General features: G+C 40.5%; 1 protein-coding gene across 1 annotated transcript in view; it reads left to right on the forward strand.

The window, feature by feature from the left end:
- The window catches only part of LOC149302314 (major facilitator superfamily domain-containing protein 8-like), a 33,804-nt gene extending 13,233 nt beyond the window's left edge, over positions 1-20,571 (forward strand). The window contains exons 6-13 of the mRNA XM_089482415.1: positions 883-962; positions 3,331-3,631; positions 4,729-4,802; positions 4,889-4,972; positions 7,145-7,274; positions 7,436-7,558; positions 20,092-20,222; positions 20,506-20,571. Coding sequence (XP_089338541.1) covers positions 883-962; positions 3,331-3,631; positions 4,729-4,802; positions 4,889-4,972; positions 7,145-7,274; positions 7,436-7,558; positions 20,092-20,222; positions 20,506-20,571 — 989 coding nt within the window. The remainder of the gene's footprint in view (positions 1-882; positions 963-3,330; positions 3,632-4,728; positions 4,803-4,888; positions 4,973-7,144; positions 7,275-7,435; positions 7,559-20,091; positions 20,223-20,505) is intronic.
- The last annotated feature ends 3,547 nt before the right edge of the window (positions 20,572-24,118 follow it).

The following is a 24,118-nucleotide window of genomic DNA, read 5'->3' on the forward strand; positions in this document are numbered from 1 at the left end:
AGGTCGCGAAGGGGTTAAAGTGTGGTCAAACAGCATAGTCCTCTTAAAAACATTACTTAAACTGAGAAAAGTGAGTAAATAGAGACAACATAGTGTGGCGTGATAACATTATACAAGTACACACAGCAACAATATAAACTGCTCTATGGTAAATAGTTCGTTGATAGGTCTATACAAGGAACAAGAAGTTATTCCATTCAGAGCTGAAGGAATTTTTTTCACCTAATGTAGCCAAGAGGGTTCTGTACAGTCAGAACAATAAAGATGTGAAGGTCATTATCGGCATAGGTGGTGCTATCAAATTCAATTGTTGCTTTTACAAATAGGCTGGATTATTTTTTCAGCAAAGTAAAATATATATATTTCATTTTTATTGCCGCCAGTCCTAGACTAGCCATCTACCACACTGGAGAAATGCCGGGTAGGCCACTTGCCAGTAGCGCCACATACCTACCCGTATAGTCCTGCAGCATGTAGCAAGACACATAGGTAGTTCTTATAGACTTCTTTTGTTTCAAACATATTTGATGTGGCCTACAGTGGCCTATAGTTTCACTTTTTTAATGCATGGGTCCCATTGCTGCAAACTTCCTCTTGTTTTGTGTGTTGAGATTCATAGTAAAAAGTTGGCTTGTAGTGGATATTTCATTGGTGTCCATGTGCAAATGCATTGATTATGATAGCCAATGCCAAAATACAGTTTGTTCCTACTTCAAATTATTCTCTGGAATAAGGAATGTGTATACATCTTCGTTTCCTTTGTAATAGGGCATGGGGTGTGTGACAATCACCTAATGTCAAGAGCATTATAGACTTTCGGGGAGAACACACACCCTGATTATGACCGGATTCTCTAACGTAGATGTTGCTGTGTTGTTTCAGGTCCTGCATTCAATGTATTCCTAAGGTACTGTGATTTCCAACTTGGGCCTTTTCATGTGAACAAATTTTCAGCTCCTGGTGTAAGTACCTCACTCATGCCACAATGCCGTCTGAAATATATTCTGCAGATGACCTTTATATTACTGATATGGGTTTAAAGTGGATCGACTTATGTTATTTATGAAATAAAAAATCAATATGCACATATTAAACATCTTACATTCAGTATGTACCGTGGAGAAAAGGAATCTTAAATTTCTCTTTTAAAGACGGTCAGTATTATCCTTCTCTATTAAGTTACCTGTCCCTTATTGGTAACTTGATATGTAAGTCTGGAATGAGGAGAAGGGAGATAACTTTAATAAGGATTCATCAATGCCATTTCTTCCATAGGCTTCCATTGATCTATGCTTCCCTTAGGTATCTTTTCACACCACTGTATCATTTTAAACAAAATATCTCGAAAACAATTTCACTAAGTTTTACGAATGAATTTATTTATGCTAAAACCTATGTTGGTGACAGTTTCTTTTAGAAACAAGTATTTAGTTACTAATAAAAAATAAATTAATCAACAAGTATTTGGTTGTGTTTATAATATAAGATATTATGAGGAGGGTATAGAAGTAACCGTATCGGTCCCAGAAGCGCTGAAAGCTTGTGTGGGTCATTAAATATGTTTACGATGTACCGTATATATCATCTCAGTCAGCCTAATAAAACTGAGGACTAAAGACTTCATTTTTCAGATATGTAATAGAAGTCTTCTACTCATTTAACATAAAAAAATCCCATGCCTGGATTAATACATCTTTAATTTTAGATGTATACCAGTAATTAATTTCTCCGTTCCTTCATGGGTTCACGTTGTTTACACGGTGCTGTGTTTCAGAGACATAGCTTTCACAAACTAAACCCTGAGTGAGGTACCGGATGGAGTTTTGCCATTAATTACAAGACGCATGACCTCTAGACTATAGCCTTTTTTGACCTTTTTGTCTCCAGATGTGTCTGTACATTTCAAGGTAGGCACATCTTAATTCAATGCTTCTTGATCTTAATCTGCTCTGTATCCACAAGAAATATGCAATGGATAGTAAAAAGACATTTTAAAATTGTACACAAACAGTGGTAAATGTCCAGACATCTGACCTTCACTGATTGTTTCGTGTGGAAGTGAAGTATGAAGTATGTCTTATCTGTTCTCTCTCATGTTTCTGTGGGAAACACTTTGCTAAACTTGACACCCCAATCTTCTGTGGACACTGCAAAAGCTATTTTTGTTACTGTGATCAGCAACAAGAGGCGATAATAGAATAAAACTGAAGTCCTTTCACAATACAAAAAATGTAATTGATTATTTCATGTTTTTCAATATGAAGACAATTTTGTTGGTTTTTTTTTCTTTGTATTTGAGGCTGTACACCATCCAGTAGCAGAAACAGGACAAACTTTCTGTTATAGTGATTCTGGTTGAAATTGGAAAACATTTCACCAGAATCACTAGGACCTGGCAAATCTCAAATATTGGACTAAATCAAACCTCAAATCAGGGCAATTTTATTAATAAAATCAAATCCTGGATCTAATCTGTAAATTGGATATTAAAAAAAATAAATTAGATCAGTCACATATAAGATCAGAAAAGATCAGATTCCAAAATGCAAGCCTCCTCTTGGACTTTGGGTTGCAGGCCGTAGCCCCCGAGCTCCCACCAGTCAGTAGCCGATAGATAACCAGGATATGACTCCACCCAAACAAAAATTAACCGCTGGGCAACTAGAGGCTTATGCAAAAAACGTGCCTTTATTTTCAACAATAGGTGCCCTGCCCCGGTGGAAAGAAATCGCTCCTTACCGTATATAAGGATCTCACCCGTCACCTCCTCCCGACATACTCCTATAATATATATTACACACGCTATCGTTGAAAAGTTTGGCGTCACTTAGAAATGTCTTAGTTTTTGAAAGAAAAGAAAATTTTGCCCATTAAAATAACATAAAATGGACCAGAAATACCATATGTTAGTGTTGTAAATGGAAAAGACTGGATTTAAATGGAATATCTTCATAGGCGTACAGAGGCCCGTTATCAGCAACCATCACTCCTGTGTTCCGATGGCACATTGTGTTAGCTAATCCAAGTTGAAGTTTAAAAAGCGAATTGATTATTAGAAATCTATATTTATATATTTATGCACCACACCTACCAGGACATTACAAAGAAAATCTTCTGATTTTACAATATCACAGTACAGCTTATTTGGGATTTGTTTTATATGCACCTAGTTCTGCGGGCGGCTGTTCTGGATGGCTATATGATAGCTGATAGTGTTACACAAACATCTGTATTTAAAGCTGCCATTAGCTCTATATTTAAAGTTTTAGTTAAACTCTAGCCTTGTTGTTAGTATTAAGGTCTGAAATGTGAATCCTTTTATTCTTCCAGATCTTTATGTGTGCTCTTTGGACTCTGATGCAGCTGATAGTGCTTTTCATGTTTTATGATCTCCCAGTGAAACCCCCAGAACCGCTCAGTGAAGAAAATGAACCTCTCTTGAAACAGACAGAAGTTCCAACTCAGGGACCGAGTCCTTCATACGGCACAATAAACAGCAGCCATGAACCGCCAAGCGACAACGTTGACTTCTCCAATACTCCAAATGATCATCATTTCGCTCAGAATATCTCAAATAATACAGAAAATGAGAAATCAGTTGGAAAATTGCACAGTGTACAGACAGTAAAGGGTGAGAAGGCTGAGTATGTGTGGATTGTACACACCTTGTTGCCAAATGCCATTCACATGCATTTCTTCCTTGGGGTAGTGACAGTGAAATTATATTGGTGTTACTTTTATATAACAAGAAGCTCCCATTTTTATAGATGATGGTATATTAAAGATGGTGTCTTTAACAGTATTGTATTGCTTATTTAGTTTAAATAGTTTAATGTTTGATGAGATTTACATTTTCTTTAAATTTTTGTTTTAATTTAGGGCTGTTAGGTGTGTTGTTTTTTTGTTTTTTTTTTTGCAGAAGCTATTTCATAAAAGAGAGATGGTAGATAAGTCACTGTATTGAAAGTTCTTCTCCTGTGGCATGTACTCCACCTCAGGATAGCAGTATCTGGGGGGTTTTTTTGGGGGGGGGTTGCGGCATTCTATCTTTTTTTGGCTGTGGGGCTCTATAGTAGTGTACAGTCTGAGAACTTTAATATTATTTTTTTCCCAAATACAAATTAAATCAAATGTAAAAAACAAAATCTTTAAGTTGTGGGATGGATAAGTATAGCTATACATTTCAGTTGTTACAACACTAAATATCTGCATACCTAACAATTGTGTATGCATCACAGATTATATTTATAACTAGGGGATATAATTGGTATAGTTTGGTAGTCTGTACCAGACATTTTTACAGTTAAAAATGTTATCACTCTATTCCGTTTCAAATCTCACTCCAATCTCTGAAATGCATTGTTCCCCAGAAAACTGAGGTGTTTTGGGTGTGAATGAGAATAGTTTTTCTGTCTATATTGAGGAATGCTGTCCTAGCTTCTTTGGTTTGCCAGTGTATTGAGAGATCTATACTGTTATTTTTAAGAAAATGGTTTAAAGACATTGGTTTCAAGAGCCGTATAGTAATGAAGCGCTTGAGGATGTCATCCAAGATGTTAAGGTGTAGTAGTGTTTTTGGTATTTGTGACTGATCTAGTATGTCTTTGTAAGAGAGTCCTAAGAACATTCCTTGCAGGCTAACCTGGAGGAGCAGCATTGTGAATATCATTTACACATTTCCTTTAATTCTATTTTATTGAGGACAAATTTAAATTTTTTTGCTTTCAGGGCTTCTGCGTGAAGAAATAATAGTCTTACTGACCGCACAGTTTGTAACTTTCTTTAATCAAACAGCGCTAGAGGTGGGTATATCAGATTCCAGACCTGAGAGTTCAATGGTAAATTGTGTGAGTGCTTTAATAATATTCTATGATGTTAATTTTTTCAGACTCTGGTCACCCCTCTCGCTCAGGCGTACCTGGGTTTTCAAGATCTACAGAACTCTTTGCTTTATTTCCTATGTGGAATTGAGGTATGTGTTTGTGACAAACAATTGCAAGTACATTAAAAGTGCATGTCATGGAGTGGCAAACGTAAGTTTACATCCACAGTCCCCGTAAATAAATATTAATTCTACTGATTCATACATAGGACACTGCCAGATCTCTGGTCAGACCTAACCTAGTGTGTTGTGTCTAGTTGGAGCCCCCATCTTCAGAAGGATATTGACATTTTGAAGAGAATTCATGATTCATAAATTAATTTCTGTAATTACTCAATATTTGGAGTACCCCAAACTAGACATAGAAAAAACTTAATGAGTAAAGGAAAATATAAGTTAGATTGTATCATTGTGTTAAAATACATTTTATAACTAGTCTTTTGCCCAACAAGGGGAATACTCAATAATCAATAATTGTCCCTTTCAACTTAGTCCATCAGCAATCAACTTTGAGGATGAAATGCTGCCTAATATATCCCACCCAGTGGCAATCTTGTTATCATGGCACCTGTCAGTGGGTGGGATGTATTAGGCGGCAAGTGAACATTTCGTCCTCAAAGTTGATGTGTTCGAAGCTGGAAAAATGTAAGGATCAGACTTTGACAAGGACCAAATTGTGATGGCTAGATGACTGGGTCATAGCATCTTCAAAACTGCAGCTCCTGTGGGGTGTTCCCGATCTGCAGTAGTCCAAGGAAGGAAAATCGGTGAACCCGTGACATGGTCATGGGCAGCGAAGGCTCATTGATGCACGTGGGGAGAGAAGGCTGGCCTGTGTGGTCAAATCCAACAGACGAGCTACTGTAGCTCAGATTGCTGAAAAAGTTTATGCTGGTTCTGAAAGAAAGATGTCAGAACACACAGCGCATAGCAGTTTGTTGCGTATGGGGCTTGCGCAGCCTGCAGACAAGTCAGTGTGCCCGTGCTGACCCCTGTCCACTGCTAAAGGTGTCCAAAACAGGCACGTGACCATAAGAACTGGACAACAGAGCAATTGAAGAAGGTGGCCTAGTCTTTTACATCACGTGTCACGCTTACCTGAGAACACATGGCACCAGGATGCACTACGGGAAAAAGGCAGTTCTGAAGGCAAAACCCAGTACTAGCAAGGTGTACCTAATAAAGTGGCCAGTGAGTGAATATATATATATATATATATATATATATATATATATATATATATATATATATAATATAATATAATATAATATAAGTAGTTATAAGGTACCCTCTTGTTCTGCTTTTACTTGCTGCCAGTTGGTGTGCAATAGCAGATATCTTCTAAAGCACAAATGTGTGAGTTAGGTTTCCATTAAATTTATTTTAGGAATTTGTTATATTAGCAAACAAAAATGTAAGAAGAAACACAGATCAGACTTGAAAAAATTACTCCCCAAAATCAAGACTATGACTATGGAATTCAGAATGAGAATGAAGGATGCACACACTTCAGAATTTGTGGAAGAAAAGTCCAAATATGACTTGAGTTTGATAGCTCATTATCTCCTGATTATTGCACCCAAAGCATGTAAGCAGAATCTGAAGATAATCTGTTCTGTATACACCTGCTATATTCATAGTGCAACATGATATCCCTCACTTGGCTCTGTCTCCTGGATTAACAGGTAGAGACAAGGGAGGTAATATTGTAGATTCAGTCAATCATTACCTACGCATAAAAACTAAGCTGTGGACTTAGCGTCAAGTGTTGAGGTTTGAAATGATATATTGTGTTAGGGTATGCAGAAGCCGTCGGCATAGTAAACCTGGTGTAAATGTTTGAGACTTGCCAAATAAAAGTCCTTTATTTCAGCAGAAGACTAACCAGTACTGATGATAGTTGAAAGAGTGCTTGCAATTAATATAGTACTACATACATTTTGAGTGTTTCCCTTCTCCTTTTGGGGCTTCAGCATTTGAGGGTTTTTGTTCCTGTTCTTATTTACCTGTTTTATGAAAACTGCCCACACCTTTCACTTTTTATAAATTTGTTATTTAAATCTCGAAACCTGTACTTTGAATATAAAGGCAGCATACACCGTCTGACTTGCACTTTTAATACTTAGTACTTTGTGCTATAAACCTCTGCTTGTAACGTGTTCATCCTGTAGGTTAGTTTGACTGTAGATTAGTGTATTTTATTTACCTCTGTTTTAAAGGGTAAATAAAACATCTAGTTTATATATATTTCTATTCATCTAGATGTTGATTGGATTCCTCCTTGTCCGCACACTCAGTCGTTGCAGCTCTGATCGTCTTCTTCTCGCATTTGGACTCTTTATTTCTAACATCTCCTGTATTTGGTGTCTAGTGTTCTTAGCAAAACCCAAAGGTTAGTCATACCTTTCACTCATACACTGTTTTCTGTGTTACAGTGTGATTTTCACAAGCTTCCTTTCGGATACAATGCTGAGAGTTCAAATTCTTAGCCACCTTTCTATCCTCTATATACTATACAATTCATTATTTCTTTTTTCCTCCATTCTCATACAGGAAGTTATGGACTTCTGTTGGGGGAGTTTGTGGTTGGGGTATTCTTACAAGTCCTTGGGCTGCCTTTCATATCAGTATCCCAAGTGTCTCTGTTTTCCAAGCGGACGGCTGAGAGTACTCAGGGTGAGTTTGTCCAACTAGCCTAGAGGGTAGTTCACATGTTTTTGTGTATCCATCAAAACCTGTTTTTTTAAATATGAAAACTCCATTAATTACTTTTTCTACACAACTCATGATTTCTTTGGTAGCATTCTGGTTGACATATTCTTCTCATCAATGTTTTTTGTCCCCTCCAATGTATTATTGTTATGAGGAATGTGGATCTTCAAGATGTTTATTGAGTGTTCAATGTGTGCTCTTATCGAGGGGCGTGGCTTGGATGGCGAAGGAATAGGACGCACGGCTGTGGAGCTCCTCCAGTTTTTATACATTTACACGGCTTTTATTGCATTTTGGAACCGAATTTGCTAATTATTTTACATGCTCTTCACTCCAAGGATGTCCACGCATAAATCAAAACCAGCTACGCACAACCTACCTGCTTATTTTGAGCCGAAACCAAAGAGGAAAGCGGCCTCCCGCGCTTTACTGACCGCTCGCAATGCTGGGGAAGATGGCGACACCACGTTGCTCCTGGCTGAACCTTGCGCGCCGAGCTCTCCTGCTCCGTCTGTGGATGACCCGGACGATCACGCACTCACAGTTTCCTCAATGAAACTATTGCTCGAAGACATGCGACACAAGTTTCGCCAAGACATAGAGGATTCCCTTGCGGCAGTCCATAAAGATTTACAAGATTTGGGGGATCGTACTCATCATTTGGAATCTAAAATGGAGGACTTCTCCGAGGCCCACAATACTGTGGTGGACACCTGTAACGCTTTGCAATCGGAGGTAGAAGCCCTCCGTTTGAAGCTCAGCGATTTGGAGGATCGCTCTCGGCGGAATAACGTCCGCATTCGAGGCATTCCGGAGGACGTCTCCCCGGAACACCTGAGAGCTTATGTGGTATCTTTGATCCAAGCTCTATTGAACCTTCCACAATCGGAAGATGTCAATATTGATCGTATTCATCGCCTGCCTCGACCTAAGGCGCTTCAGGGTTCACCTCCTCGAGATGTCATTTTCCGCCTCCATTTTTATGAACTCAAAGACAAACTTATGTCGAAGGTGAGGCTTGCTCGAAATATTCCCGACCAATACACTCATTTACAATTTTTTAATGATTTATCTCAATACACCTTACAGCAACGGAGATCTCTTTCAGCTATTACGACAACTTTGCGATCTCATAAAATCCTTTACAAATGGGGCTTCCCCACTCGCCTGCTGATTACGAGAGATGGACTGCTCCATTCGGTTAGATCGCCTAAGGAAGGTATTGCTCTACTGTCAGCTTGGGGCTTGGACATTGTCCAACCTCGTCACTCATCTGCTCCTGACACAGCACCATCATTGGCATCCTCTCCTAAACGGTTGGCCCGGGAATGGTCGGTGGTTCCTACTCGTCGCTCGCCTCTTCATACTTAATCGTCAGCCTCAGAGATGTCATCCTCTCCACCGCAACACCTTCCTTTTTTTTTTTTTTTTTTTGTTGTTGTTATTTTCCTGACCTACCGTCTACTATGAGGTCCAGTGGATTTCCTGTTCGGCTTTTGGAAGGCCTGCTTCCGTTTCTCCGGTTCTGTGGAGACTTCTTCGCTCTGTGTATGGATGAAGCGTCGGTGACTAGCTTCCTGATGGTTCCAGTCCTCGTGTACCGAGCTTCGTCGTGCTTCTTCGTTTCTGCAGGGACTAAACCGCTTTGTGCCTGTGAGATCGATGTCCGAATGAACCGCTGATGAACTTACCTCCTGATTGTTCCGGTCTCATTGCCTACGGTTGGACGTCTGAATGAGACCTCTCATTGTTTTTTCTTATTGTTGATTTTTCTGTTTGAAAGGGGTTTTTTTTTTTTTTTTTTTTTTTTTTTTTTGTTGTTGTGTGTGCGATGAGGGTTCTGCTGCTCAATACATGATTCCTTACACTCTCACTACACTTGATGCTATGTCTGGTTTCAGCCTCTTTTATGTAGCTGGATTTTCCTTTTCCTTACATTTCCATCTCAGGGCTTTATGTGCCCGCTCTATCCACTACACTACATACATATTTTGGTTCCTACCGCAGTCGTTTTTGTTTTTTCGCCGTGTTTTTCTTTTTTTTTTGTTTTACACATGCTGGAGGTCTCCCTCCCGCTCTCTGATTTTGGCTACTCCACCATACGGCGCCTATTTTCCTTGTGTTTCTCCTTGTTGGAGAACGCAAGGTCTTGTTACTGCCTCCCCCTCGCGCGGTCAAATTTTTCAGAGACCGCTTGTTGGGAGTTTCACTTTAGGTTTGGGGGTTTTCCTCCGTGTTATTCCTTTATTAGCTCCTTCCTGTCAGTAATATTTTATTATTATGTAATCTGCCTTTCTTATTACTCCGATTGTCCACGACGACCTTGCTCTTTTCATTGTTTATTTTGTTTAAAGTGCTCTGATTCAATATCCTTCCTGCTCACGAGACTGTGTTTACTTTTTAAGAGCTATTGTTTGTACAGGGACCGGGTGCGATTCTCAATGTCATATGTATGTGTATGGTCTTCCCCGGGATCATCGGTCACTCTTTTTCACCCCACTCTACATAGTACAACATTTTTTATTATTTCTTTATTTATCTATCTTTTTTTGATGAGCCAGTTTATCATTGTTCTCTGCTATCTTCAATATGGCCTCTATTAATTTAATGTCTATTAATGTGAATGGATTAAATACACCACATAAGCGCAGGATGCTTTATGCGGATGCTAAGAAAGCTCATGCGCACATAGTTTGTGTTCAGGAAACTCACTTTAAACACTCCAAACAGCCTAAGTGTTTCTTAAAAGATTATCCTTGGCAATTTCACTCTATGGCTACCACCTGCAAGGCTGGTGTTTCCATTTTTATTTCTAAACATTTGTCGTTTCAATCACTTCGCTTGGTGACCGACCCCCGGGGCAGATTTTTGATCCTTCACTGTATTTTGAATTCCACGGAATACACGTTAGTTTCTTTTTATGCACCCAACACATCCCAATTACACTTTACTAGGGTCCTGCTTTCTAAAATAGATTCCCTCAAGAAAGGCCACCTCATCCTTGCCGGGGATCTCAATGCGCTACTTGATCCTTTGTTAGATACTTCGACCTCCTTGAGGGGCGCATACGGTACACGGGTGAAATCATTGGCTGCCTCCCTTGCTCATTCTTTCCATTCCTTCCAATTATATGATGTGTGGCGCCTCCGTCATCCTCTGGACAGGGATTACTCTTTTTTTTCCGCGTTACACAAGTCGTACACCAGAATTGATTTTATTTTGGTTGATAAGCTTGCTTTGCAGATGGTGCGGGACTGCTCTATTGGTGTTATTACGTGGACTGACCATGCGCCGGTTTTTCTGTCTCTATCAGTTGCTCACTCCTTTATTGGTCGAGGTTCCTGGAGGCTTAATAATTCCTTGCTTTCCGATGACTCCGTCAAATCCCAGGTTCAATCCCACTTGGAATTATATTTTCGCGAAAATACACATCCACAAACATCTATAGAGACATTGTGGAATGCCCATAAGGCGGTGGTCAGAGGTAAATTTATCAGTATTGCCTCTTATTTAAAGAAACAGAGAGCTATCCATTCTGATTTGGATTCCCTGCTTTTACGTTTATATGACTTGGAAGCCCTGAATAAACAAAATCCGTCAGATCGGTTCATTGCTGAAATTGCCCGTATCAAACTCAAAATAACTGAGATTCAAGCCGAACGCACGGCCCGGGTGAGACTTCGTCTCCGCCAACGATTCTATTCCAAGGGCAACAAGGCCGACACTATGTTAGCGAATAAACTCCGCCACGCCACGGCCCTGTCGCGTCCTCAATTTGTTCTTTCCTCACAGGGAGTTCCGTTGCGGAATCCCTCTCACATTGCCGATAGATTTGCATCTTACTATTCCTCGCTTTATAATCTCCGCACTGATTCCTCAACTTCTCAACCCACGATAGATTCTATCAATACTTACCTTGACTCTGTAGCGCTACCTACTCTCACTGAGGAGATGGTCACGCAGTTAGAAACCCCTTTGGAGTTAGATGAAATTCAGACCACGGTTGCTCAATTAAAAAAGAACTCTGCTCCCGGCCCTGACGGTTTGACTAGTTTCTATTACAAGGCTTTTTTCCCGGTGCTGGGCCCTCACCTCCTTTCTTTATTTCGTTCCTTCATGTCCACTGGTCACATGCCGCCTGAAAATTTATATGCCCATGTTGTTACAATCCCTAAGCCTGGTAAATCTACTGACAAATGTGAACATTATCGGCCCATATCCCTTCTAAACAATGATGTCAAATTATATGCAAAAATTATAGCCAACAGACTTTCTCTGCTTCTTCCTTCTCTCTTACATTCTGACCAAGTAGGATTCGTGAAAAACAGACAGGCTAATGATAATACGCGCAAATTTCTCAACGTTTTGTGGGAAGCCTCCAAACACAACACTCAGTCTGTTTTGATTTCTTTTGACGCTGAAAAGGCATTTGATCGCCTCCATTGGTCCTTTTTGACGTCCGTTCTCTCTAAGTTTGCTTTTCCTCCCTCCCTGATTAGGTCAATAATGGCGCTGTACTCTTGCCCCTCTGCTTCTGTTTTCTTTTCCGGATTTATTTCCTCCCCATTCCACATCTCGAATGGGATGCGACAGGGCTGTCCACTTTCTCCCCTACTGTACATATTGGCCCTGGAACCCCTAGCGCAGCGGATTCGCTCGGACCCGTTGATCAGGGGTTTCCCTACTTCAAGTGGTGCAGATCTTACGCTAGGTCTCTTTGCGGACGATGTTTTGGCTTCCATCACTCACCCTTTAATTTCTTTGCCTGCGTTGATTTCTCAATTCCAGCAATATGCTCAGGTTTCCTATCATAAAATTAATGTCCACAAAACGCAAGCTTTATCTCTGAATCTACCGAGTTCGACATTACACCTGCTTCATGACTCCTATGCCTTTGATTGGAGGAGAGATTATCTCCTGTATTTAGGGATTAAACTTCCTCGCCTATTGTCTAAACTGAATGAATTTAATATTTGTTCAATCTGGAAGCAGGCTCTCCAGGACCTCGATAGGTGGCGTTCCTTTGATATATCCTGGTTAGGGCGTATATCTTCTGTTAAAATGATGCTTTTGCCGCGGCTTTTATACGTCTTTAGGGCAGTCCCGACCTCTGTCCCTCGTAAATTTTTACTTCACATACAGGTGGTTCTGAATTCTTTTATTAATCTTAAAGGTCACTCCCGCATCTCCAGGCAGGCGTTTTATTCTCCCAGGTTCAGGGGGGGTCTGGGGGCACCAGATATTCTATCCTACTACCATGCCACTATTCTGGCGCAATCGACTCTATTTCACTATCGAGGTAATCTGCCTCAATGGGTAGCCCTTGAAAACGCCTATGTCCATCCTTATTCGGTTGCCCAACTTTTATGGTTACCTCCTATTTTTCGCCCGTCCCTTCCATCACTCTCTCCCACTACGTTATGTACGCTTCACATTTGGTCTCACCTGGCCAAACGTAATTCGGCTTTATTGCATATCACTAAAGCTACTCCGCTCTCCTCTCTTGAGCTATTAATCCCACACTTGAATCTCGCCCATTGGTATGCTACCCGTTCCTTCACAGTGGGAGACCTCTTTGATAAAGGTTCTTTCCGGACCTTTTTGGATCTTAGTTCAACTTTCGGGCTTCCCTCCTCCGAGTTTTACAAGTTTCTGCAGATCAGACATCTATTGCAATCTCGAACGTCCTCGCTGACCATTGACGTTTTCTCATCTGACCCAATCGTTCACTTGTGTTCACGGTCCTCTCCCCCTCGAGGTGTGATTTCTATTTGTTACAGTTCGCTCCTAACCCATCTATGGGACAATAAATTACCGCACATGCTAACATGGGAGCGTGAGTTGGGTGTCACCTTCCCTCTTGAGATGTGGCTTGACTCGGAGGAGGCGATGCGTGGTGTATCACACTGTAGTAACCATATTGAGTTACAAAAAAAGGTAGTCTGTAGGTGGTACCTCACCCCGGCTCGACTATCACACATGTTTCCGTCCTGCTCGCCTTTCTGTTGGCGTGGTTGCCCGGATAGGGGCACCATGCTTCATGTATGGTGGCTGTGTCCCCCTGTTTCTCAACTTTGGAGGCGGTTGATACATCTTTTGGAATCCACTCTACAAATACACCTCCCCTTTACACCACAATTAGTGTTATTCCACATGTTCCCTGATGCTATTTCTGTTTGTGTTAGGAAATTGGTGATTCATTTCTTTTTAAGTTTAAAATTGATGATAGCCCGTAATTGGAAGTCGGCCACACTGCCGAAACTCGTTGATATACTCCATCATCTAGAACACACTTACCTTCTGGAAAAATTGTCCTTCCAAAATGATCAACGAATGCCTTTGTTTGATAAGGTTTGGGCTCCTTGGACGCAGGTCCAGCTTTCCCCACTGTGGCAGGGATGATTGCTGCGGTGTTTATGTGTGATCGTGCCCGGTCCTCCCTATCTTCTGTACCAGTTTACCATATGGTTCTTCCAATGACTTGCATTATTTTAGTCGTGGCATGATAACATTCTAATAGAGCACTACTTTGATTTTGTTTTTGTTTTCCTTTTTCTTTCTCTTTTGTATTTATCTTCTTTTTGTTCTGCTGTCTGTTCTCCCGGTTGGGCTCCCGTAGCCGCAAGGCTTCTTCGTCGAGTCTTGTGCCATTGTTGCGACTATTCTTCTGTTGCTCTTGTACATTTATGCATACTTACCACCTGTGTTTCTTTATTGAGACTATTGCCACTGTAATGCATTGTTTGAGTTACTGTGTTATTACTGTTGCTATTGATTTTTCATGTGTCTGGTGTACTGCAACTTTGTCTCGGCGAACTTAACTCTTAAAATTGAAAAATCGAATAAAAAACTTTAACTTTAAAAAAAAAAAAAAATGTGTGCTCTTATCCATGGGTACCTTCAGGTAGTGAAAGTTTGGGAAGTTACTAATTGGAGTGAACTATATTCACCTTTAAGATCTAATTTCAAAGAAAATACGGTGCTACAAATCCAACGATGTCTGGGGGGTGATCTCGTCTCCAAAGAGTTGAGTTCATTAGAGGCAATATTATTCCCTGAAGTAGGAACCACCAAGCACTAAATTATTTTCGACTATACACCAGCTGTCGGATCAAGCACCACAGGTGATGGACCCACGATGCAGGAATGGTGAGAATATCCGATAAACAAGCCGGGATCAAGGCAGGCAGCACAGGAGCGTAGTCAAAGAACAATAGCCGGGGTCGGGGCAGGCAGCACAGGAACGAAGTCAAAGAACAGTAGCCGAGGTCGGGACGGGCAGAGCAGGATCAAGGTCAGAAGAACGAAAGCCGAGGTCTGGTACACGTGGATATCAATCAGAAAGCAAGAGCAACACAAACACCCTGAGAACAATAACATGGACTCGTTGAACGGGCAAGGAAACATAGGACCAGGAAGTTTAAATAGAGCCAATGGCGGGAGAGCAGGTAAGATGACGTCATCGCGACCGGCGCAAATAGCGTCGTCGCGATGGCAACCTAACAAAACCTCCTGCCTGTGTTACCTCCGCGAATGACGCGGAAGCGCCACACAGGCAGGGGAGGTAATGTAAACAGCCTCCGTGGACATGCAGCGGCGATCGAACACTCGATCGCCGCCGGCATGCCTGTGGTGGCTCAACCACAAAGTCCTCTCTGCTTGTGTTGCCGCCGCGAGCGACGCAGAAGCGCCACACAGGCAGAAGAGGCACTGGTCGGGTGCCGCGAGCATGTAGCGGCGGATCATTTCTCCGATCGCTGCTGATATGCTGCGGCAGCCCGATCAGGGCTGTCAGTGCCTGGGAGGTGTGCCTGCTCGATACGCACGCCCCCTCGTGTGCGTGTAGAGCGCACGTCAGTTCACGAGGGGGACGTGCGCGAGGAACGCCGTGGGACCCCGGCCGGACAGGTAGGTATGACACCAGCTTAATGGAGGACTTCTCCACTGCTCATAACCCGGTGGTAGATGTTTGCGATTCCCTTCAGTCAGAAGTGGACTCCCTCCGTCTTAAATTGAGCGATTTGGAGGACCGATCGTGTCGTAATAATATCCGCATTCGGGGTATTTCAGAGGATGTTACGCCGGACAACTTACTTTATTGGCAAGGGATCTTGGCGTCTAAATAATTCCATACTCTCCGATGAGTCGTTAAGGGCTCAGGTCCATTCTCATCTGGACTTATACTTTACAGAAAACCAAAACCCACATACTTCGATAGAAACATTGTGGAATGCCCATAAGGCGGTCATTAGAGGTAAATTTATCAGTATCGCTTCCCATTTAAAGAAACAAAAAGCACAAGCCGCTGATAAAGACTCCCTGCTCTATGACCTTGAGACCCTTAATAAACAAAACTCCTCTGACCAGATGATTGCTGATATTGCTTCGGTTGAACTCCAATTGTCCACGATTCAGGCTGAACACACATCCCAAATGCTATTGCGCTTACGCCAGCGCTTCTACTCCAAAGGAAACAAAGCTGACTCTATGTTGGCAAATAAGCTTAGACATTCGGCAGCCCTGGTGCGTCCCCACTTTGTTTTATCACCTCATGGAATCCCACTTAAAAACCCTTCTCATATTGCTGATAGATTTGCCAATTTTTATTCTTCCTTATATAACCTTCGTGATGATACCTCTACACCTCAACCCACGGCTGAATCTATTAACACATACCTTGCTTCTGTATCTTTGCCCACTCTTATAAAAGAGATGAGTTCTCAGTTAGAAGCCCCTTTAGATCTGGATGAACTTCAATCCACGGTTCGAATGTTGAAGAAAAATTCGGCTCCAGGTCCTGATGGCTTAACGAGTTATTATTATAAAACCTTTTTTTCAGTTTTGGGGCCGCACCTCCTTTCCCTATTTCAATCCTTTATGTCCAAGGGCCATATTCCTTCCGAAAACTTATATGCACATATCGTCACAATCCCTAAACCAGGTAAACCTACAGATAAATGTGAAAATTTTCGTCCTATCTCGTTGCCAAATAATGATGTCAAACTTTACGCCAAAATTATTGCTAATAGGCTTTCTTTAATACTCCCTTCCCTTCTTCATTCCGTCCAAGGTTTTGTACGCCATAGACAGGCAAATACCCGTTAATTTATTAATATACTATGGAAGGCTTCCCATGATAAGATCCCGGGTGTTTTATCTTTTGACGCGGAAAAGGCTTTCGACCGTCTTCATTGGCTGTTCTTATCGTCTGTCCTTTCCAAATTTGCTTTTCCGCCCCCCCTGATCCGTTCAATCATGGTTCTGTATTCCTCTCCCTCGGTCTCTTTTTGGGGATTTATTTCCTCCCCATTTTTTATTTCTAATGGGACGCGCCAGGGCTGCCCACTCTCTCCACTTCTTTACACCTTAGCGATGGAGCCTTTAGCTCAACTTATTCGTTCAGATCCCCAGATTTCAGGCTTTCCCTCTACAGAGGGTGAGGATATTACTTTGGGGCTCTTTGCCAATGATATTTTGGCCCCGATCACAAACCCTTCCACCTCCCTTCCATCGCTGCTTCACCAATTCCAGCAATATGCTGCAATCTCATATCACAAAATCAATGTACATAAAACTCAAGCGATGTCTCTTAACTTACACAACCAATTGTCTACCTCACTCCAACACTCTTACGCTTTTGACTGGAGGAAAGATTATCTTTCATATCTCGGTGTTAAATTGCCTCGCACTCTAACTAAATTGCATGATTTCAATATTCGGTCTCTCTGGAAACAAATTCTCCTTGATATTCAGAGGTGGCGTTCTTTTGACCATTCCTGGCTTGGCCGTATATCCTCCGTAAAAATGGTGGTTTTACCGAAACTGCTATACGTCTTTAGGGCAGTCCCGACCAGTATTCCCCGTTCATTCTTATTGCACATACAGACGACCTTGGACTCCTTCATTAATATCAAAGGCAGGTCACCCATTTCTAGAAGTGCTTTCTACTCCCCTAGGTTTAAGGGAGGTTTAGGAGCCCCGGACATTCTGACTTACCACCGAGCCGCTATCCTTTCTCAAGCGATTTTGTTTCATTATTGCGCAAACCTTCCTTAATGGGTCACACAAGAGAATATCCATGTCCTCCCCTACTCGATTCCCCAATTATTGTGGCTTAAGCCACGTTATCGGCCGAAATTATTACCACTTCCTCCCACCACACTTTGCACGTTCCAGATATGGACTGAATTAGCTAAAGGCAGACCTTCTCTATTTCACATTACTAAGGCTACTCCACTTACTTCCCTAGAACTCCTGATCCCAGAACTGCGACTCAATCGTTGGCACAGTAAAGTACTCCTGAGGGTTGGTGATCTTTTTGACAAAGGCTCCCCTTCGTTCGTTCTCTGACATCAGCTCTGCTTATGCGATACCTAACTCTGAATTTTACAAATTCCTACAAATACGACATTTCCTGCAATCACATTCCTCCTCTTACACAATTGACATTCTTTCTGACGACCCTATCATTCATATGTGCAACAAAACCTCCTCCTTTAAGGGTATGATTTCACAATGCTATGTTTCCTTACTGATGCGTCTTTGGGAGAATAAACTCCCCCATATGTTAGCTTGGGAGCGAGACTTGCAATCTGCCTTTTCCCTTGAAACATGGTTAGATTCCGAAGAATCCATGAGAGGTGTCTCCCATTGCTTTAACCATATTGAGCTCCAAAAGAAATTGGCGTGTAGGTGGTATCTCACCCCGCAAAGGCTGGCCCATATGTTCCCTTCTTGCTCTCCTCTATGTTGGAAAGGTTGTTCGGATGTTGGTTCCGTGCTGCACGTCTGGTGGTCGTGTCCCCCTATTTATGAGCTTTGGGGGAAAGTATTTCATTGAGTCCGAATTACATATTCCTCTCCCTCGCACCCCGCAGTTGGCATTACTTCATTTGTTTCCGGATGATACTCCCTCACCCATTCGGAAACTAGTTATTCACTTTTTTTATCTGTTTAATTATCGATTGCTCGCAACTGGAAATCGCCCGTGATTCCTCGCCTCTCTGACGTCCTCCACCATCTTGAACGCATACATATTTTAGAAAGAATGTCTTTCCAAAATGATCAAATGCTCCCTTTGTTCACAAAAATTTGGGCTCCCTGGTCCCAACTTCGTCTCTCGCCTTTATGGCAGGCTTGACGGGATAGGTGAATATTGATGTGACGCGCCCGGTCTCTACTTACCTTTCATTGTATTCTCTTTTTTCATTTGGGGTTACTTGACGGCTTTCTATTATACCTGGTCATAGCTGTTTTTGTTGTACCACTATGCCTGACTTGATCCATATAAGTTCTTGACTGTTGGTTCTTGTTACAAGGTGCTTCGATGCCACTGTTGTTTTCCATCATCAGCGCTTTCTAGGACTGCGAAGATTGCCGAGCGTCTTATGCTTTGAGATGTTGCCATATGTGTCCTCTGACATTTTTATTTTCTTAGCGGCTTCTCCTAGCAAGCTACTGGGTTTTATGTGTACTTGATGTCATTGTGTTTATTTTATCTATCTATGTACACGCACTGTTACCTCGGACACTTTATAATTTCTACTGTATTGTTCTTCGTGTCTGCTTTGTTGTGAAAGCATGTTCTCTTACACTTGTAAAATGTATTGGAAACGACAAAAAATGATGAAAATAAAGAAAATTTAAATTTCAAAAACAAACAAACTATACACCAGCTTTTCAACTAATACACCAGCTTTTAGTGCCTCTTCATCAGAACATTTACTGTAACTGCGACCTGATATTCCCATTTGATACACCTGTGAAGGTTACCCGAGACACCGTGTCACATCACGCATTGCCCATTTAATGGCATGGGTCCAATCCTGTTGCATATGTGCAGAGCACTATTGGTTAGGATAGCTGTTGTGAATATTCCACCATAATTGCTAACTATGATGTAGGGACTGTATGCACAGAGATCATGGTAGATTGAGACAAATACGTGGCTGTATTAAAATAGTTCTTGTTTTGAATGTAGTAAGGTGAATTGCAGTTAAATTTTGTAAGTAATCAAAATGTTTTGTCTTATTCCAGCTCAGTCTCTCGCAATGCAGTAATGTAATCGACCAGATAGTTTGTTAAGCAACCATAACTTAGGAAGAGCTGCCATAGAAATTAATGTATTGTATTTATCTAAACCTGATCTACTATGTGCCTACTTTTCTGTCACATGGCAATGAATGTTCCTGTCAAAAATCCGAATGAGATGTGCATTCAGCAGCACTTTTCTAATATTGAGCTAAAAAAAACTTGTTACATTAATTTGTAAGAAACTCACAAAGTAAAAGCAAGTTTAAGTCCAGGTGTCCCTTGTGTTCTGTTATACTATATGTATCCTTGTTAAATGTCACGTTGATTTTCAAGCAGGGACAATCCTTACATTTTTTACATAGTTGCATCTAAGGACTGAAATCATTCTAGGCAACTAATCGCAAAAGAAAAAATTGACCAGTGTCCCTCTCTCTCTCTTTTTTTCTTAATTTTAACAATTTCAGGATTCAACCATGGTGTGCGAAGAGCTGTAGGCGGTTTGGCCACAATCCTTGGGCCCTTGTGGGCAGCGGGTCTGATAGAAGAATTGTACATAATGCTTGGAGTCATGATGGGACTGCTTGTCCTACTCACAGTAAGAATGTCCTCATAGGGCATACTTGGCCAAATCTGCAGGACATCCCATAGGTTCCAATTATACAGTGGGCTTTACTAGTTAAACCACTTCATCCCATGTCATTAACAATGAATTATGTGGGACCTACCAAGCCCTTGCTCACCAGAGTTTCCCCTTATTTAGAATGTTGGTGAGATTCAACTCTTTTTACTCCATCCTTAGGCAGAAAGCACTGATATTGAACAATTCTTAATTTTTTCCTATTATATTTCACCTGATTTTTATTTTGTTTGTCATGCAGATAATGTTCGGTGTATCCTACAGATACCTGATGGAACCTGTAACGCCAGAAATCCAAGGTCCATGAAGAGTACACGTTTGATATATTATGCTGCCTAATTTTGCACTGCAGTCACATATTACTGTATCCTGGAACTTGAATTAGTTGTTTTAGGGGAGAGGCAGGATCCTTTTTAAGTTGCTGGTCAAGTGGTGTAAAACCCCACTGCCTTGCCTCTTCACACGACACAGAATCATTAACACTTAAGACATTTCTATGTGCAGACATTTTTTTTTTATTAGAAATGAAATTACTTGACATTAACCCTCTTTACACAGAAGAGATATAAATGTCACATGCAATGACACGGGAACCTATGTCCCTTTCTTTCAATACTTCCTTTAAATGAATTTTATGTTCAAGTATATATGCACACAAAAAGAGGCTTCTGAGTTGAGGCTGAAAGTTTATATACACGTAGGCTAAAGACACAACTCCACGCATTTCATGTTACCATACATTTTCGTTAGTCAATTAACCCCTTAAGAACCAGGCTGGTTTTTTTTAATTTTTACTTTTATCTTTTGTGACCAAGGCTGTTTTAATACTGTAACGGAGCTCGTGTTTAGCTGTAATTTTCTCCTCACCCATTTAGTGTACGCATACAAGTTATGTATTGGTTTTTTTCAGGACAAGAAGGTCTTTCTACCATTTTTTGATCATATCATCTAATTCCTATAAACAAAATAATAAAATATGAAGAAAAATTTAAAAAAAAACACACTTTTTCTCACTTTTATTTGAAAAATCTTTTACTCATCCAATAAAGCTAATGAAACAAACTGCTAACTAGTTTCTTTCCTGAGTTTAGAAATACCCAATGGTTTTTTTTGGTTTTTTTTGCTTTTTTCTGCAATAAGTACAAGTAGCGTTTTGCTATTTCAAAACCATTTTTTTTTTTTACAAATCTGGTCATTCTGCCCCATGTGCTATTTCGGGTATCTTTAAAAGGTGGACAATGCAATTTACCCCATGAAACCTTATAGGTGCACATTGGAACTGTAACATCTGGTCCTACTGCCCCTGTTTCCTAATAGGGCCATATTTGAATCTGGTTAATTCAATTTACCCCATCAAACCATATATTTTTGAAATATAGACACCCCAGTGTATTTAAAATAGTGGTATTTGAACCCTTCCATGCACTAATTTTACCACCAGCCTTTGTCAAAAAAATTTATCACACAAATTGTACTTGAGGTGTGAATTTACAACTCCTGGTATATGTCACTGTCAAACAACACCCCAATATGTGTTCAGCAACATCTTTTGATTACAGTGATACCACCCATGCATGGGTTTGTCTGGTTGTTTGACAAATGATTTTGATTAGTAGTCCAAGTAAGGTTGAATACTTTTTTGAACCTTGCAACAAGCCTGGCTCAGGATGATGACCAGGGATGTGTTATGTTTTAGAAAAGCTACTAGAGTCATTAATAGCAGGAAGAGAGAGAGGTGGTTCCTTCACTTTCTCTGGCCAGACCTTAGTATTGACAGTATTGCGTACAGTTCTGGAGAATCCATCCCAGAATGATACCGACATTCCAGAGGAGGGCTACTAAAATAATAAATGGTTTGCAGGTTAAAAAGTATCAGGAAATACTTTAGAGATCTTAATATGTATAGCTTGGAGGAAAGAAGAGAGAGGAGATGTACTTAAAATGATTTAACAAAGTAAAGGGGGGACATTTTGAGTGTTGGAAAAAGAGGCCATAGTCTAAAAGTAGATGTCAGATGTTTAGATGAAATGTAAGGAAGCTTTATTTTACTGAGAAGATGGTGCATAAATGAAACAGTCTCCTAGACGTAGTGGAGGCTGATACAGTGAGGGCATTTAGACAGGCATATAGCTATTCTGAATATAAGGCAAGACCAAGGACTAATTAAGGTCTTTAAGTCCGAAAGACTAGATCAGCTGAATGGTTCTTAACTTGCGTCAAATTATGTTTCTGTGTTATATTACCCTATAAAGGGGTTAAGAATTTCTGCTGTAAAAATGTCCTGTATTGGTGACATCCAAACTAGCACACACACAATGTATAAAAAGAAAATGGAACGCGAGCATTTAATATATCAATGATGAGTAGTTATCACCAAACACACAGTCCCTAGGTAATCTCCCACGATTGCCTTGATGCTGCCTTAGTAAAGTACAAATTCGTATTTGTATTCTGGTTTGGTGTTAAGTGTAGACACGTAATGCTCATTTTTTGCAACCATTTACATTTCAAATTGAAGAAAAACCTCTTTTAGATTCTCTCCCTTCATACTCATTGGCACAAAGGTTATTGAATGTGATCTAAATACTTGATCACCTGTGAATTAGGGAGTGAATTCAAGGCTTTACAATTTAACTTTAAGTCTGGCTCCCAGAGGTGTACATTATCCAAGGTTCATTGGCCAGCAAAACATGAATCATTTAGTTTGTATAAGAGATTAGAAAAGTCTCTATACCGATATTGGGCAAGAAAATTCTTATCTATACATTTTGCTATCAAATATACTGTATATTTTGGTGAGGCTTTTTATTGTCTTCTATCTATATTTTGTATATAAATACCAACCCTGGGCTCGCCTTGCATAATGCATAAGTTCAGTGAGATGACTTTCAATAAATTTCACTGATTTTACAATGCTTTAATCAAGGCCAGCTCAGCTCTCCTTGCAGTTAAAGTTCTCTTGGGATGGCTGTTTTGTAAAGTTAGTAAATTGAAACTCCAACTCTCCTGTGTTCTCATACTCTGGTGTCTAAATTCCAATAGATCATATGGTAAAACGACAACTATAGCTACACATTTGTTGATTTCTTCATGCTCATCCTTGCAGCTCCAAATAGGTGAGAAATGTAAAAAAGATTCACATACTCTTAATTAATACACTTGAGTAAAAATTTTTTTGGATGAACAAATGTTTGCCTCTGTTTTTAGAAACCCATACTGTTGTGTCCTTCTGACGCAACAACTCAAATAACTTTTTTTCATAGAATTTCTTATCTTATCTGTTCACGTTGTATTATCACATACAGTACATCTCTCATTAAAACATTGCATAAGCTAGAATCGATGCTCCCTGAACAATATTTGGTTAAAGATAGGTTATTGCAACTGTATTCCACAAAATAGTGTTAGGCTGGGTATCATGTATTTAGCAAATATAACACCACCTTCCGTTCTGGTTTCTGAATTGACAGAATTGTGTGAAATAGGGCTTTCAATATTAGAGGCGCTCTGGTGAATGTAATGCTTTTGTAAGTAAGTGCAGCATTAGAAACATCATTTCTAGTACTGTTGAAGTCCGATCCCTGTTTTTCTAAAGGCAGCGTGCCAAGCATGATCAGCTCTTTTGCAATGTTATTTGTTTTTAAATTGTTCACCCACACAATTGTATATATTTTTTCAGGACAGCTTGATAGTATGTTTATTGGGGAACACCCCACATGTTCTCATTTTTTATAAATTACACATAGCTAATCCAAATAGAAAACTCATCCTGAGTTTGGAAACTGCTAGAATTCTCTTTCATCCTTGCCATATTTATAGTCAATTATTTGAAGACTTGCAAACTGCTATTTTTG

Source organism: Sceloporus occidentalis, unplaced genomic scaffold (genome assembly GCF_023333645.1).
Source record: "Sceloporus occidentalis isolate IW3139 unplaced genomic scaffold, rSceOcc1.0.p SCAF_19, whole genome shotgun sequence".
Taxonomy (NCBI): Eukaryota; Metazoa; Chordata; class Lepidosauria; order Squamata; family Phrynosomatidae; genus Sceloporus; species Sceloporus occidentalis.